The sequence below is a fragment of the Schistocerca serialis genome, chromosome 9 (assembly GCF_023864345.2).
Source record: "Schistocerca serialis cubense isolate TAMUIC-IGC-003099 chromosome 9, iqSchSeri2.2, whole genome shotgun sequence".
Taxonomy (NCBI): Eukaryota; Metazoa; Arthropoda; class Insecta; order Orthoptera; family Acrididae; genus Schistocerca; species Schistocerca serialis.
The window spans coordinates 467,327,203-467,345,942 of record NC_064646.1 but is presented as its reverse complement, the minus strand read 5'-3'; the positions used below and the strand labels follow the sequence as shown (position 1 = coordinate 467,345,942).

At 44.1% G+C, this 18,740-nt stretch overlaps 1 protein-coding gene across 1 annotated transcript in view; it reads right to left on the bottom strand.

Moving 5' to 3' along the window:
• LOC126418878 (lysocardiolipin acyltransferase 1-like) overlaps positions 1–18,740 on the bottom strand; it is a 353,082-nt gene that overhangs the window by 68,392 nt on the left and 265,950 nt on the right. Inside the window, exon 3 of the mRNA XM_050085877.1 lies at positions 2,224–2,428. Coding sequence (XP_049941834.1) covers positions 2,224–2,428 — 205 coding nt within the window. The remainder of the gene's footprint in view (positions 1–2,223; positions 2,429–18,740) is intronic.

Sequence of the window (18,740 nt, the reverse complement as noted above, 5' to 3'; positions counted from 1 at the left end):
TTGCATGACAATTTATAGGAGGAAGTACAATGCGGTATTCATCGGTGAAACAGTTTTGGAAAAAAGCCTTTTCTTTGCTGTCCTCCGTTTCAGTGTCATTCTGTTCGCAGGGTGCCTGAACACGTGGCTTTGATCCATTTACTGATTTAACACAAATTGTAAAGCCGATAGACAGAATTTTACTTTTGAATTCGTTGAACGCTTCACACATGACACTCCTCATGCTAACACTGACTTTGTTTAGTTTTTTTTTGTTTTGTTTTTTGTCTGTAAGCCTCTAGCTATGTTTGCTTTGATCACAGCTTTCTGATGTGTCTGCCGAACCACAGCGGGTCTTTTCCACCCCTCACCACTTTGCTCGGCACATAATGGTCTGAAGCGTGTTGTACAATGCTCCTCAACTCTGTCCATTGATGTTCGACACTGTCAGTTCTGGAAATGAAAGTTTTAATGTTGATCTGTCAGTTAATTCGAATTTTTTTTCGCTTTTGCTTAACCGAAAGATTGTTCTTTTCTTTGTGTTCCTATTTACAGCTGTAATCAGTGATGTTGTGACGACCTTACTAACACTGACTCCCTGTTCTACGCTGAGTAGAAAAGCTCGGATCTGTTTATCATCTGCAGGTTTAGATATTACCTTTACGAGTTCTCTGATTAACTGCTCAAGGTAGTTTTCGGATAAGCCACGCAGAACAATTTCACACGATTGTCTGTCCCCGCTAAGCGCCCTAATCACACGAGTCTTTCAGTCTATAGCTGGTGATTTGAAATCTCCACCTAAAACTATAACATGATCACGAAATCGACGTGAAATATACTCCAAGTTTCCTCTCAAATGTTCCTCAACAATGGCTGCTGAGGAAGGGTGTCTATAAAAGCATCCGACGATCACGTTTGATCCACCTTTAATACTTCTCTTTACACAAATATTTCGCATTCTGAATATTACGTATATTTCATGGCCAAAACACGCCCCCACCATCGGCGTTCAACCTATATTTGCGATATACATTCCAATCAGAGTTTAGAATTTCATTGCTATTAATATTTGGTTCCAACCAGCTTTCTGTCCTCAGAACTATCTGAGACTAGTTGTAGGACTATTCCGTAGATGGTCCTATAGTTACCTAATAGTATATCAACATCTGATCTGCTATGACGAATAATACCCTTGGTGGAATTAGAATGTATCTTATTGGGCCTCTGTAGCGATTCCTGTACCCTCAAAAACCCACGTGTGCACGCCACACACACACTTCTACCCTAGTAGATGCTTACTGCATGTAGTAGACACCTGACCTATTACGGGTGGTCACACATTTCTCTACCCTGTAGCGGCTGTTGAGAAATTCATTTCCAAGATCGTCACAGAATCAGCAAAATCTCCAGTTTAATCCTTCCACCCAACCTCGAATCACAGGACCTCAATCGATTCTGGGGACAGTGATACGAAATGATACCTCAGCTCCCACCCCTATAACGAGGCTAGTTGTCTTCACCAAATAAGCCAGCCTCCTGTAGGAATCAAGGACAGCATCTGAACCCAGGAGGAAGGTGTCATTCATGCTGACATGGCCCACACATTGTGGACTGGTGCAAAGGCCTCCTCCAAATCTCGGATGAGACCCCCGGGCAATCAAACAGAACGGACAGTAGTCACCTTTCCCGAACTACCTGTTATTTTCCTGAGCAGCTCCGTCACCAAACTAGTATTAAACACTCTATGACAAGCAATCCCACCCTCTGCACTTGTCCAGACCTATTAGGAATATTGGCCATAGCCCAACAGACGAGGTATCCCATGTTGGCTCAGACGTGCAAACCTTTGGAAGGTTTGCAATTTAACAAGGCTGATTAAAATTCAGGGTAGAAGATCTCAACGACAAGATTCATTGATGACGTCCTATTCACCAGATTTGGCAGTTTCGCAGTTCCACCTACTTTCACGCTCGAAAAAGGTTTCATCACAATACATGGAATTTAAGCAGATTGGTACATAGTACAGCTTCCAGAATCGTAATTTAGTGATGGAAGCACCTAATCGCAGAATTTAATTTCATTCCAATAACTTTTGGAAATGGTCAAGGTTGTGTGAAATTGAATTACACTTCACTAAAACGTCTTACAAAATATTGCTTGTCTAAGTACATAAACTCAATGTAAAAGACCCTACAAGTAATAGTCATTCACACAAGCATATGTAAATGCACATACGATACCTACCGGGTCCTGGGATGTGCCTGATGGGCTCCTTGAGCACTATCTTGAGGCGGTGTGCAGCTGGCTGGCTGGCGTGGAACATGGCGGCCCACAGGAAGTTCCAGTCAGTGCGCGTGCGGTGGTTCATCACGAGCAGACCGTGTTCCGCTGCACGGACCGCATCACCCGTTACCACGATCCGCACTCCCAACACACACTCCATCAGAGCCTGTACCAGAAAGAAATGGTTTATCCCCACAGCACGTGTAGCACACACTACAAGAAATCTGAGACAATTCACACGTGACGGTTCACTGGCAGCAGACCGTGCTCTGCAGCGTGTGACTTGTCACCGAGATCTACACTTGCAGGACGCTCTCCACCAGTGTCTGCCTCAGCAGCAGGCTGGTAGATAAAGCAGACTTAGAGGCAGAACTTTGCTATCACTCACTACTGATGCTCTCAATCCTGTATTATGATGGGTCTGACTGGCTGGAGGTGAGAGATGACTCGCTGCAGTCAGCAAGCCCAGCTACCTACCACAGTACAGCACTTTCCAAACAATGTATTCGTGAAAGCCCAGCACACAGATTTAACACAGTAAGACTCCCACACATCATGCATGGATGGAATGCACCATATATGCTGACAAGAGGACTGTCCATAATTTTGCTGGGGCCTTACTCTCTATTTCATGAGACAACTCACAATTCTTTAACTCGTGTCTGAATTTTCTTCTGGTTCCTGAAATCTTATGAATCAAAATGTAGCCCTCTCCAAGTCTACCCAATAGCATGCATTGCCTTGCAGAGTGGGAGTGGAGAGAGGGAGGCGTTTTGGATGGCTTCTGGCAACCACTGGGCATCGTCAGTTGGTTCTCGGTGGTTTCTTATGATCACCTAGTGCAGAGTACTTTCCCTTCTATGACTCAGACATGTAAAATAAAACTGCACACAAAAATGTTTCACAAAATCACAGGTTGATGGGATACATAACTTTCTTCCCATAACGAAATGATTTTATGGCATTTGGAAGAGCACCCAACAAAAGAATTAAAAGAGAACGATTGGTAAATCATAGAATATTGGTTATATTCCATTAGCTGAGCGTTCTGCGAGTGGGATAAACGCCCCTCCAACATGCAGGCCCTAACCAGCGCGTGGTACTCATACGAACAGTATTCAGGTTTTTGAAGTTTTTGTACATTTACTGTAATTTTTATTGTCTTACAATTCATCACGATTCCATTCTTTTTATAGTTAAATGAAAAAAATTTTGTTGCGTGCAGTGCTATTTTATTTAAGTGTGTGTGGGTGCCAGGGTCCATGTTGTCTTGCACCACATACCGTACAGCAACAGAATCCCACAATAGGTTTCTCAGATGATAATGGTACTTAGTCAAACGTCATTCTGGTTATAGACACGCAGTGTTCTCTTACTGATTTGCCAAAAACAACCGCCTACACTGATTGGTTCTGTGGGGAAATTATGAAAAGTTTCAGAAAAAAATTGGCCTCATTTGCTTAATATCCCCACCGTCAATCTAACTGCAGTACCAGTACTACTCCACGTTTTGATCTCTGGTTTACTGTTCCGATAGTTATTACACAGTAAACTCCCAGTAAGGACTGACGAGATACGTTTGAAGTTCTCTAACGCTATAGATACTGCAATAAGGAATAGCGCAGTAGGCAGTACAGAAGCTAGGAAGGAAAACATAGGTACAAAGAAGGTAGCTGCGAAGAAACCATGGGTAACAGACGAAATACTTCAGTTGATTGATGAAAGGAGGAAGTACAAACACGTTCCGGGAAAATCAGGAATACAAAAATACAAGTCGCTAAGGAATGAAATAAATAGGAAGTGCAGGGAAGCTAAGACGAAATGGCTGCAGGAAAAATGTGAAGACATCGAAAAAGATATGATTGTCGGAAGGACAGACTCAGCATACAGGAAAGTCAAAACAACCTTTGGTGACATTAAAAGCAACGGTGGTAACATTAAGAGTGCAACGGGAATTCCACTGTTAAATGCAGAGCAGAGAGCAGATAGGTGGAAAGAATACATTGAAAGCCTGTATGAGGGTGAAGATTTGTCTGATGTGATAGAAGAAGAAACAGGAGTCGATTTAGAAGAGATAGGGGATCCAGTATTAGAATCGGAATTTAAAAGAGCTTTGGAGGACTTACGGTCAAATAAGGCAGAAGGGATAGATAACATTCCATCAGAATTCCTGAAATCATTGGGGGAAGTGGCAACAAAACGACTATTCACGTTGGTGTGTAGAATATATGAGTCTGGCGATATACCATCTGACCTTCGCAAAAGCATCATCCACACAATTCCGAAGACGGCAAGAGCTGACAAGTGCGAGAATTATCGCACAATCAGCTTAACAGCTCATGCATCGAAGCTGCTTACAAGAACAATATACAGAAGAATGGAAAAGAAAATTGAGAATGCGCTAGGTGACGATCAGTTTGGCTTTAGGAAAAGTAAAGGGACGAGAGAGGCAATTCTGACGTTACAGCTAATAATAGAAGCAAGGCTAAAGAAAAATCAAGACACTTTCATAGGATTTGTCGATCTGGAAAAAGCGTTCGACAATATAGAATGGTGCAGGCTGTTCGAGATTCTGAAAAAAGTAGGGGTAAGCTATAGGGAGTACGGGTCATATACAACATGTACAACAACCAAGAGGGAATAATAAGAGTGGACGATCAAGAACGAAGTGCTCGTATTAAGAAGGGTGTACGACAAGGCTGTAGCCTTTCGCCCCTACTCTTCATTCTGTACATCGAGGAAGCAATGATGGAAATAAAAGAAAGGTTCAGGAGTGGAATTAAAATACAAGGTGAAAGGATATCAAGGATACGATTCGCTGATGACATTGCTATCCTGAGTGAAAGTGAAGAAGAATCTGCTGAACGGAATGAACAGTCTAATGTGTGCATGTATGGTTTGAGAGTAAATCGGAGAAAGACGAAGGTAATGAGAAGTAGTAGAAATGAGAACAGCGAGAAACTTAATATCAGGATTGATGGTCACGAAGTCAATGAAGTTAAGGAATTCTGCTACCTAGGCAGTAAAATAACCAATGACGGACGGAGCAAGGAGGACATCAAAAGCAGACTCGCTATGGCAAAAAAGGCATTTCTGGCCAAGAGAAGTCTACTAATATCAAATACCGGTCTTAATTTGAGGAAGAAATTTCTGAGGATGTACGTCTGGAGTACAGCATGTGAAACATGGACTGTGGGAAAACCGGAACAGGAGAGAATCGAAGCATTTGAGATGTGGTGCTATAGACGAATGTTGAGAATTAGGTGGACTGATAAGGTAAGGAATGCGGAGGTTCTACGCAAAATCGGAGAGGAAAGGAATATGTGGAAAACACTGATAAGGAGAAGGGACAGGATGATAGGACATCTGCTAAGACATGAGGGAATGACTTCCATGGTACTAGAGGGAGTTTTAGAGGGCAAAAACTGTAGAGGAAGACAGAGACTGGAATACGTCAAGCAAATAATTGAGGACGTAGGTTGCAAGTGCTACTCTGAGATGAAGTGGTTAGCACAGGAAAGGAATTCGTGGCGGGCCGCATCAAACCAGTCAGTAGACTGATGACAAAAAAAATTTGGGATTCCTCGGACACCTTTTTGATCTCATATACTACCGATCCTATCTGTATCATATTTTGGAGACAGTATTTACATATACCACTGAATGTGCCTGCGAAATTATATCAGTGTATGACAAATAGTTCAGGAGATATGACGTCATAAATACTGAGATGTGTGAGAAACTGCCGTACCGAGATTGTCGTTTTATTTTATTAGATTTTTTACTACCAACTCTGCTCGCAACCGATTTCGGACAAACTGTCCACTGAATGTACCTGCATAATTATATCATCTACCACGCATAATCCAGGAGTTACGACGTCATAAACTTTGAGCTGCATTAAAAGGAAACTGTGGATCGAAATACGTGAGAGATACACGTGAGATACGTGCACAAATATGTGTGAAATATGGGAGGGAGGAGGGAATGGACAGAAAGGGAAGAGGAGGAGATGGACAGAGAAAGGAAAGAGAAGGATATGGACAGAGAGAGGCGGAGAAGGAAATGGACAGATAAATGGAAGAGGAGCACAGAGAAAGGAGGAGGAGGAGACAGAGGCGCTGAGGATGGGGGGAGGAGATGGACTAGAGGGGAGGAAGAGACGGACAGAGAGAGGAGGTAGGGGAAGGAGGACAGAGAGAAGGGGAAGGACGAGACGAATAAAGAGAGGGGCTAGGAGGAGATAAACAGAGAAAGGGGCAGCAGGAGATGGCTAGAGGGTGGAGGCAAGACGAGACAGAGAAGAGGTCTGAGGGGATGGGCAAAGAGAGGGGAAGGAGGGGACGGACTACAAGGCTGAAATAAATACATACCGTGGCGATGCTGGGTACTCAGCTAGTGCTCTACAACAACGAAACTCACACTGGATGTGCCACACGGAGGCATCTACATCCGTACTCCGCAAGCCACCTGACGGTGTGTGGCGGAGGGTACCTTGAGTACCTCTATCGGTTCTCCCTTCTATTCCAGTCTCGTACACAAATATGTGTGAAATATGGGAGGGAGGAGGGAATGGACAGAAAGGGAAGAGGAGGAGATGGACAGAGAAAGGAAAGAGAAGGATATGGACAGAGAGAGGCGGAGAAGGAAATGGACAGATAAATGGAAGAGGAGCACAGAGAAAGGAGGAGGAGGAGACAGAGGCGCTGAGGATGGGGGGAGGAGATGGATTAGAGGGGAGGAAGAGACGGACAGAGAGAGGAGGTAGGGGAAGGAGGACAGAGAGAAGGGGAAGGACGAGACGAATAAAGAGAGGGGCTAGGAGGAGATGAACAGAGAAAGGGGCAGCAGGAGATGGCTAGAGGGTGGAGGCAAGACGAGACAGAGAAGAGGTCTGAGGGGATGGGCAAAGAGAGGGGAAGGAGGGGATGGACTACAAGGCTGAAATAAATACATACCGTGGCGATGCTGGGTACTCAGCTAGTGCTCTACAACAACGAAACTCACAATGGATGTGCCACACGGAGGCATCTACATCCGTACTCCGCAAGCCACCTGACGGTGTGTGGCGGAGGGTACCTTGAGTACCTCTATCGGTTCTCCCTTCTATTCCAGTCTCGTATTGTTCGTGGAAAGAAGGATTGTCGGTATGCCTCTGTGTGGGCTCTAATCTCTCTGATTTTATGCTTATGGTCTCTTCGCGAGATATACGTAGGAGGGAGCAGTATACTGCTTGACTCCTCGGTGAAGGTATGTTCTCGAAACTTCACCAAAAGCCCGTACAGAGCTACTGAGCGTCTCTCCTGCAGAGTCTTCCACTGGAGTATATCTATCATCCCCGTAACGCTTTCGCGATTACTAAATGATCCTGTAACGAAGCCCTCTGCTCTCCGTTGGATCTTCTCTATCTCTTCTATCAACCCTACCGGGTACGGATCCCACACCGGTGAGCAGTATTCAAGCGGTGGGCGAACAAGTGTGCTGTAACCTACTTCATTTGTTTTTGGACTGCATTTCCATAGGATTCTTCCAATGAATCTCAGTCTGGCACCTGCTTTACCGACGATTAATTTTATATGGTCATTCCATTTTAAATCACTCCTAATGCCTACTCCCAGATAATTTATGGAATTAACTGCTTCCAATTGCTGACCAGCTATATTGTAGCTAAATGATAAAGGATCTTTCTTTCTATGTATTCGCAGCACATTACACTTCTCTACACTGAGATTCAATTACCATTCCCTGCACCATGCGTCAATTCGTTGCAGATCCTCCTGCATTTCAGTACAATTTTCCATTGTTACAACCTCTCGATATACTACAGCATCATCCGCAAAAAGGCTCAGTGAACTTCCGATGTTATCCACAAGGTCATTTATATATATGTATATATTGTGAATAGCAACGGTCCTACGACACTCCCCTGCGGCACACCTGAAGTCAGTCTTACTTCAGTAGAGTTCTCTCCATTGAGAATGACATGCTGCGTTCTGTTATCTAGAAACTCTCCAATCCAATCACACAATTGGTCTGATAGTCCATATGCTCTTACTTCGTTCATTAAACGACTAAGGATGATAGGACATCTACGGTTTTCGACGTTTATAAACAACCTAGCTGTTAACCATAGCTCCACTCACGTATCACTATTTTTGTTATAACGAGTGATGGTGAGTACGTAAGGTATTGTACGTGTGATAACGTCAGATATCACGCGTCTGCCCGGTAGGGGAAGTGCACTCCGTGATGTGCACCACGCCCCCCTTCCCACCCGCCCCGACGCACGACGCGGCGGCACAGGCAGTGGGACGTGGACACAAGCGCACGTCTATGCACTGTCGTACTGAAGCAGCTACACGTTACACAACTTGTACAATATGCAAGAAATGTAATAATTTTTAAATTGCATATGTGCACTAATGTAAAAAAATATGTTCCATTCCCACTTCACTCCATTAGGGGTCCTTTTTATTTATTTATTTATTTTATTTTATTTTATTTTTTAACTTTTTAAAGTTGTCTATGATCCCCCTCAGAGTAAAGCTATCGCTATGGGTTTCTTTATACTGGACGGTCCATTGATCGTGATCGGGCCAAATATCTCACGAAATAAGCGTCAAACGAAAAAACTACAAAGAACGAAACTCGTCTAGCTTGAAGGGGGAAACCAGATGGCGCTATGGTTGGCCCGCTAGATGGCGCTGCCACAGGTCAAACGGATAGCAACTGCGTTTTTTTAAAATAGGAACCCCTATTTTTTATTACATATTCGTGTAGTACGTTAAGAAATATGAATGTTTTAGTTGGACCACTTTTTTCGCTTTGTGATGGATGGCGCTGTAGTAGTCACAAACGTATATGTGCGTGGTATCACGTATCATTGCGCCAGTGCGGGCGGTATTTGCTTCGTGATACATTACCGGTGTTAAAATGGATCGTTTACCAATTGCGGGAAAGGTCGATATCGTGTTTATGTATGGCTACTTTGATCAAAATGGTCAACGGGCGTGTGCTATGTATGCTGCTCCGTATCCTGGACGATATCATCCAAATGTCTGGACCGTTCGCCGAATAGTTACGTTATTTAAGGAAAAAATGGTTCAAATTGCTCTGAGCACTATGGGACTTCACTTCTGAGGTCATGAGTCCCCTAGAACCTAGAACTACTTAAACCTAACTAACCTAAGGACATCACACACATCCATGCCCGAGGCAGGATTCGAACCTGCGACCGTAGCGGTCGCGCGGCTCCAGACTGTAGCGCCTAGAACCGCGCGGCCACACCAGCCGGCAAACAGGAAGTGTTCAGCCACATGTGAAACGTCAACAACGACCTGCAACAAATGATGAGGCCCAAGTAGGTGTCTTAGCTGCTGTCGCGGCTAATCCGCACATCAGTAGCAGACAAATTGCGCGAGAATCGGGAATCTCGAAAACGTCGGTGTTGAGAATGATACATCAACATCGACTGCGCCCGTACCATATTTCTATGCACCAGGAATTGCATGGCGACGACTCTGAACGTCGTGTACAGCTCTGTCACTGGGCACATGGAAAATTACGGGACGGTGACAGATTTTTTGCACGCGTTCTATTTAGCGATGAAGCGTCATTCACCAACAGCAGTAAAGTAAACCGGCATAATATGCACTATTGGGCAACGGAAAATCGGCGATGGCTGCGACAAGTGGAACATCAGCGACATTGGCGGGTTAATGTATGGTGCGGCATTATGGAGGGAAGGTTAATTGGCTCCCATTTTATCGATGGCAATCTAAATAGTGCATTGTATGCTGATATCCTACGTAATGTTCTATGTATGTTACTACAAGATGTTTCACTGCATGACAGAATGGCGATGTACTTGCAACATGATGGATGTCCGGCACATAGCTCGCGTGCGGTTGAAGCGGTATTGAATAGCATATTTCATGACAGGTGGATTGGTAGTCGAAGCAGGTTCACCGGATCTGACGTCCCCGGATTTCTTTCTGTGGGTAAAGTTGAAGGATATTTGCTATCGTGATCCCCCGACAACGCCTGACAACACGCGTCAGAGCATTGTCAATGCATGTGCGAACATTACGGAAGGCGAACTACACGCTGTTGAGAGGAATGTCGTTACACGTATTGCCAAATGCACTGAGGTTGACGGACATCATTTTGAGCATTTATTGCATTAATGCGGTATTTAGAAGTAATCACGCTGTAACAGCATGCGTTCTCAGAAATGATAAGTTCACAAAGGTACATGTATCACATTTGAACAACCGAAATAAAATGTTCAAACGTACCTACGTTCTGTATTTTAATTTAAAAAAACCTACCTGTTACCAAATGTTCGTCTAAAATTGTGAGCCATATGTTTGTGACTATTACAGCGCCATCTATCACAAAGCAAAAAAGGTGGTGCAACTAAAACATTCATATTTCTTTACGTACTACACGGATATGTAATAAAAAATGGGGGTTCCTATTAAAAAAGAAAGAGCAGTTGATATCCGTTTGACCTATGGCAGCGCCATCTAGCGGGCCAACCATAGCGCCGTCTGGTTTTCCCCTTCAAGCGAGACAAGTTTCGTTCTTTGCAATTTTTTCGTTTGACGCTTATTTCGTGAGATATTTGGCCCGGTCACGACCAATGGACCACCCTGTATATAACTTTAGTGCTACGAGTCAATTTTTTTTTTATTTTATAAAATAACAGACAGCTACTTTCTGACGAATAACAGCACTGAAGTATGGATTAAACATGCGGGGGACTTTATAAGCGTTGTATTCATTAGGTTGAATCATGTTGTATCGAATATGTGCTGGCGTAAGATGTCGCCAGAACAGCAGGCGGCAAAGAGGTTCCCTTTAGATCGATCATAGGCACCGCAGCAAGCGAGCCTGTCAGGAGAGCGGCCAACGACAGACACAAAGGAACGCGCCGCGCCGCCCTCCCCTCTCGACGGCCAGTATGTAGATCGCCACCGCGGACCGGAGGGCCCAGCCAGCCAGCCAGTCACCCAGTGAGTCAACGAGTCGAGTCGTCAGTCAGTCGCAGTGAGCTCGGCCTCTAGCTCAGAGTCAGTCAGTACCTGGCGAGCGGAGTAGCGTACGTAGCGGACTTGTACTTCACCAGCTGCGAGGCTAACGTGGACTATTACGGAGAGCTTGTACCTCACGGACTAGCGCAAGTTAAGTAGCTTTCTCATTCTTATGAATAAATAACCCTGGCAATATATGCGTGCAGTTTGTGTTGTACACTACTGGCCATTACAGTTGCTACACCAGGAAGATGAAGTCCTACAGACGCGAAATTTAACCGACAGGAAGAAGATGCTGTAATATGCAAATGATTAGCTTTTCAGAGCATTCACACAAGGTTGGCGCCGGTGGCGACACCTACAACGTGCTGACATGAGGAAAGTTTCCAACCGATTTCTCATACACAAACAGCAGATGACCAGCGTTGCCTGGTGAACCGTTGTTGTGCTGCCTCGTGTAACGAGGAGAAATACGTACCACCACGTTTCCGACTTTGATAAAGGTCGGATTGTGGCCTATCGCGATTGCGGTTTATCGTATCACGACATTGCTGCTCGCGTTGGTTGAGTTTCAACGACTGTTAGCAGAATATGGAATCGGTGGGTTCAGGAGGGCAATACGGAACGCCGTGCTGGATCCCAACGGTCTCGTATCACTGGCAGTCGAGATGAAAGGCATCTTATCCGCATGGCTGTAACGTCTCGATCCCTGAGTCAACAGTCGGGACCTTTGCAAGACAACAACCATCTGCACGAACAGTTCGACGACGTTTGCAGCAGCATGGACTATCAGCTCGGAGACCGTGGCTGCGGTTACCCTTGACGCTGCATCACACACAGGAGCGCCTGCGATGGTGTACTCAATGACGAATCTGTGTGCACGAATGGCAGAACGTCATTTTTTCGGATGAATCCAGGTTCTGTTTACAGCATCATGATGGTCGCATCCGTGTTTGGCGACATCGCGGTGACGCGTATTGGAAGCGTGTATTCGTCATCGCCATAGTGGCGTTATCACCCGGCGTGATTGTATTGGGTACCATTGGTTACACGTCTCTGTCACCTCTTGTTCGCATTGACGGCACTTTGAACAGTGGACGTTACATTTCAGATGTGTTACGACCCGTGGCTCTACCCTTCATTCGATCCATGCGAAACCCTACATTTCAGCAGGATAACGCACGACCGCATGTTGCAGGTCCTGTACGGGCTTTTCTGGATACAGAAAATGTTAGACTGCTGCCTGGCCAGCACATTCTCCAGATCTCTCACTAATTGAAAACGCCTGGTCAATGGTGGCAGAGCAACTGGCTCGTCACAACACGCCAGTCACTACCCTTGATGAACTGTGGTATTGTATTGAAGCCGCTGTACCTGCACACGCCATCCAAGCTCTGTTTGACTCAATGCCCAGGCGTATCAAGGCCGTTATTACGGCCAGAGGTGGTTGTTCTGGGTACACATTTCTCATGATCTATGCACCCAAATTGCGTGAAAATGTAATCACATGTCAGTTCTAGTATAATATATTTGTCCAATGAATACCCGTTTATCATCTGCATTTCTGCTTGGTGTAGCAATTTTAATGGCCAGTAGTGTAGAATGAGGATACTGGCCACCAAACAACATCCTCTCCTCTCTTCCCATAGTACAAGCCTACAGTGACAACGAGACGATACAAAAGCATTTTGACAACAATAATAAGTCCAACAGCAGGAGAGAAATTATTTTTTAAAACAGTAAATATTTTTCCATAATTCGCGTAATATTCCTAACATCAGTAAACATCGTTTGTCCTTTGTCGGCATTCGAACTATCTCCGTACCAGATTTCACCAGCAGTGGTTCAGTAGTTAAGTCGTGAAATGGTAATGGAGAAACAGGTTTTCGCATTCAAGACATTGGTGTGTATTTATCGGGAGTGATCAGCAGCACTGTACGATTACTCGCTGACTACAGTGTTGTGTACACCAAAGGGTCGTCGTTTGACGGCTGTGACAAGCTGCAGGACGCACTGGGCGAAATTTACAGTTTGTTTAATGAATGGCAGCTCTGTTACATGTGAGTAAATGTAAGCTAATAGCTGTAACAGAGGGGAAGAACCCGACAGTAACTGATTGCAACACTGCTGGTGAACAACTTGAGCACATAACACCGTGTGGGTATTTATGGGGAATACTAACAATAGGAAGTTATATGGAAAGGGAGTACCATGTAAAATCCGTGCAAGGGAAGATGTATGGTAGGCTTAGATTGCTTGAACAGGTTTTGTGAAAATGAAGCGTATCTCTAAAGCAAATATGACACAAAACTATGGGGCAGCCAATTCGAGAATATTGTTCCAATGTTTGGATGCCTTTTCAAGTAGGCACAACAGCAAACATCGGAGGATTTCAGACACAAATGTTCACGAAACTTAAATGGGAAACCTTGGAAGAAAGACGACGTGCCTCATGAGAAACCCTGTTACGTAAATTGAGAGAACCTGTACTCATGGGGACGGTACGAACAATACCCAGGTAGCAATGATTGAACAAATTGCTGTATCACATCTACTCCGACGCGGATGGCAGAGTCTCCGTCTCCTTTGGCGAGAAGGTCACTAACACTCTGTAAGTCCACAGCTGGCAACTCCCAGTGTCGCCCACTCAGAAGTGGGTGGCAGCACCATCGGAAGGCCACTCTTGAGTGAGAACGCTGACGACGGAATCCTTGCAGAATCGATCCCTGCCCAGGGTAACTCACCCTGCGCGAACTAGTCTGGTCTTGTGCGAGAGCCAGCCTTGTGCTCGGATACAGCTGGGACTATTTTCAGTCACGTGTCTTGTGAAAGAGAATAGGTCCGTGTGGCCACGACCTCTGCCGACCTTCGGGTCGCCTCCTTGAGGACGGTCGGAGTATGGCCGTCTGTCTTCCAGAAAATTGTCCCCTGTGTGTCAGGCTTCTCTGAGGCACTGTTGTCATGTTGGCTGTTGGCACTGCAGGCGTCATGCCTCTGTACAGCCGAAGATAACTGTACGACAGTTACGCTGCCAGCAACGTGTAGAGGTCACGAGAAAAAGATGAGAAAGATTAGGATACACACAGTGGCAAACTCATAGCAATATAACAAATGCGAGAGTGTGTTTATCTGTTACATTTTCGCAAGGAAACCACTGGACCGATTTTGATGAAATTTGATATGCAGATAACTTGAACCGAGGATGTACATAGGTCACTTTAGAAAGCGAAAAAGAGAAAAAATGAACCACTGACTGCGTGACGCAGGGAATGGAACATCTATAATTTACATCAGTGAAAGTAAATCACATAAAAACCCGGATATATATATTAAATGGCCTACCTTTGACTGCATTACGCCAAAAAAGGGACCATAAACTTTAGCATTTGACATATCAATTTCAGCTTTATATGGCTACTCTTTCCTCCGGAAAGGTGGTCTAATAGACAGACAAAATAAGGCATAAAATTTTTTATGTGATACAATTAAAAATTGAAAATTCTTAATTTTTTTCTTTTACTTTTATTATGAAACCGTGCTTCTTGTCAAGTTTCCTAATTCTAGGCTAACGGGAAGTATTCTGTAGGCTACGATGAGTGTTTATGGTTATCAAAATATGTGTCATAAATGGCTGTATCTTTCGATTGTATTAGTTTGGAAGCTTAAAATTTTTACGCCACCAGGAGACCATGTATTTACATCAATTTCAACAAAAGGTGCACCCACTCCTGAGAAAATGGGGTCCTTAACAGAATGACAGGCAGAAAAGTGTTCGGTTCAGTTTTTAGTAACTGATGTGCAGAACTGTAAAAACTATTAAATATGTGCGTAACTCACACGTTGTGTAATGTATAGCTCCTGCAATAGCATGATTCATAGATCCACACTCCTGTCTCCGTAGCACGGTGCATTGGAAGGGGGAGATCACACATTACTACTGATACGTGAATGTAGCTGCTGCAGGTAAGAGCTGTAAGTGACTGAATCTTACAACTTCTTGATGCAATTTTATTTTATGAACTTCTATGTGCTACCAGTTTCGGCATTACATTGATGCCATCTTGAGGCCCTTGTACAATGAGTAGAAGAAATGTACTACTATAAAAATTATAAAAAACACAGAACATACGCTAACAATTGACAGGTATCATGTTAACTATGTAAGTGGCTCAAAGAGATATATTGTATATCATAAAACTATATGTAACATTAGAGCACATATGCTTCTGCCTATGTCATGCTGTTGTTAATAGTTTTCACTGTTTTACCCAAATAAAGCATGATATATGAACATATGTATACGCTGTTATTCATAAAACCGTAACACACAGTTGTAATAGGCCATGCAACATCAGATGTACTGCATACATTCGTATGTCCAATGGAACAGTGGAAGAATTTTCTTAAATGAATAATTAACTAATATAAATAACAATAAAATAAATTGAAATACAAGAAAATGTGACAACCCTGTCACAATACATAGTTACTTATGTGTGGTCTAGGTCGTATTATGTGTGGTACGACAAACAGCTGCCGCAATATTAACGATAAAAAGCATAAAAGAGTTTGTCTTAAAACCCAATTGCATTCACGAAGTAAACTAATGCAATCGTACTATAAAATCATCAAACATCCGGTCATCGTAAACATTTCATTGGGACCCTTATGTAGGACCACCCCACATTGTGCTCAGTGGATTAATGCAACGCCAGTAGCTGGTTCATACAGTCATGGTTACAAAGAAGATTCTCAATCTCCGTATATCAAAAAATTTCTGTCTCCCTACATATATATACACGGAGATTGAAAAATAGCGTATACATATGTTCATATATCATACTTTATTTCAGTAAAACAGTGAAAACTTAACAGCAGCATGACATAGGCAGAAGCATATGTCCTCTAATGTTACATATAGTTTTATGATATACAACATATCTCTTTGAGCCACTTACGTAGTTAACATGATACCTGTCAATTGTTAACGTATGTTCTGTGTTTTTTATAATTTTTATAGTAGTACAATTCTTCTACTCATTGTACAAGGGCCTCAAGATGGCATCAATGTAATGCCGAAACTGGTAGCACATAGAAGTTCATAAAATAAAATAAATTTCCACAATACATATGGCTGTTGGTAAATTATTGTATCGAGAAGTTCATGCCAGCCGTCGTCCTACGATGAATAACGGATCAACGAGGATTGAATCTTACAAAGTGTTTATGTACACTATGTGATCAAAAGTATCCGGACACCTGGCTGAAAATTTACAAGTTCGTGGCGCCCTCGTTCGGTAATGCTGGAATTCAGTATGGTGTTGGCCCACCCTTAGCCACGATGACAGCTTCCACTCTCGCAGGCATGCGTTCAATCAGGTGCTGGAAGGTTTTTTGGAGAATCGCAGCCCATTCTTCACCGAGTGCTGCACTGAGGAGAGGTGTCGATGTCAGTCGGTGGCTCGACATCGGCGTCGCAAAACATCCCAAAGGTGTTCTGTAGGATTCAAGTGAGGACCGTGCGCAGGCCAGTCCATTACAGGGTTGTTATTGTAATGTAATCACTCCACCACAGGCCGTGCATTATGAACAGGTGTTCCAGTGTTGAAAGATGCAATCGCCATCCCCGAATTGCTGTTCAACAGTGGGAAGCAAGAAGGTGCTTAAAACATCAATGTCGGCTTGTGCTGTGATAGTGCCACACAATCCCTCTCCATGAAAAACACGACCACACCCTAACACCACCGCCTCCAATTTAAAACAATGATCAAATGTGTGTGAAATCTTATGGGACTTAACTGCTAAGGTCATCAGTCCCTAAGCTTACACTCTACTTGACCTAAATTATCCTAAGGACAAACAAACACACCCATGCCCGAGGGAGGACTCGAACCTCCGCCGGGACCAGCCGCACAGTCCATGACTACAGCACCTGAGACCGCTCGGCTAATCCCGCGCGGCTCCGAATTTCATTGTTGACACTATACACGCTGGCGGTTGACGTTAAGCTGGCATTCGCCATACCCACACCCTGCCATCGGATCGCCACATTGTGTACCGTGATTCGTCAGTCCACACAACGTTTTTCCACTGTACAATCGTCCAATGTTTTACGCTCCTTACATTAAGCGAGGCGCCGTTTGGCATTTAGCGGCGTGATGTGTGGCTTATGAGCAGCCGCTCGACTACGAAATCCAAGTTTTCTCACCTCCCGCCTGTCACAGTGCTTTCAGTGGATCCTGATGCAGTTTGGGATTCGTGTGTGGTGGTCTGGATAGATGTCTGCCTATTACACATTACGACCCTCTTCAACTGTCGGCGGTCTCTGTCATTCAACAGACGAGGTCGGCCTGTACGCGTTTGTGCTGTACATGTCCCTTTACGTTTCCACTTCACTGTCACATAAGAAACAGAGGACCTAGGTATGTTTAGGAGTGTGGAAATCTCGCGAATAGACGTATGGCACAAGTGACACCCAAACACCTGACCATGTTCGAAGTCCGTGAGTTTTGCGGAGTACCCCTTCTACTCTCTCACGATGTCTAATGAGTACTGATGCCGCTGATACGCAGTACCTGGCAGAAGGAGGCAGCACAATGCACCTAATATGAAAAACTTATGTTTTTGGGAGTGTTTGGATACTTTTGATGAGATAGTGTAGATCGAAGTTGAACCGATCCGTTCGAAATTATTGTAGTTGTTGCTATTTGTATAATTTGTTCAGAAAACATTTGTAAAAGAAGTATTTAGTTATGTATGAAATTCTTTGGATGTAAATGAACGATATCTGTAAAATCATTGAGTTGGAACTGCTTCTATTATCTATTTACTGATTCGAATCAGTAGTTGTCACAGAGTGGACACGAGTAGTAGACATGGAGTTGTTGCCGGCCGAAGTGGCTGTGCGGTTCTAGGCGCTACAGTCTGGAACCGTGCGACTGCTACGGTCGCAGGTTCGAATCCTGCCTCGGGCATGAATGTGTGTGATGTCCTCAGGTTAGTTAGGTTTAAGTAGTTCTAAGTTCTAGGGGACTGATGACCTCAGCAGTTAAGTCCCATAGTGCTCAGAGCCATTTGAACCATGCAGTTGTTACAACGTGTGTGTGTTCAAAAAAAGTTGATTGTATCAGAATGGAAATTCATATGGTCATCAAACTATCACGTAACATGAAGAAAATAAGTGGAATGATGGATAAATTTAATCATGCAGTGTCCAAATGACAAACGTAAACAGACCTGCCCGTAACGCCTGGAACAAAGTGTTGCTTTCAGCAAGCCACGTTTTCAGCGAGCCTTATTATCGACGAGAAGCTGCAAGGACCAGATGAGTGCATTTAATTTTTTTTTTTTCCAAACTAATTGAGGGGAGGTTCACGGTAAGATGCAGACGTGGGCTGGCCGATCGTCGGCACTAGTAGATGGAGCACGTGTGCCAGGATGGGC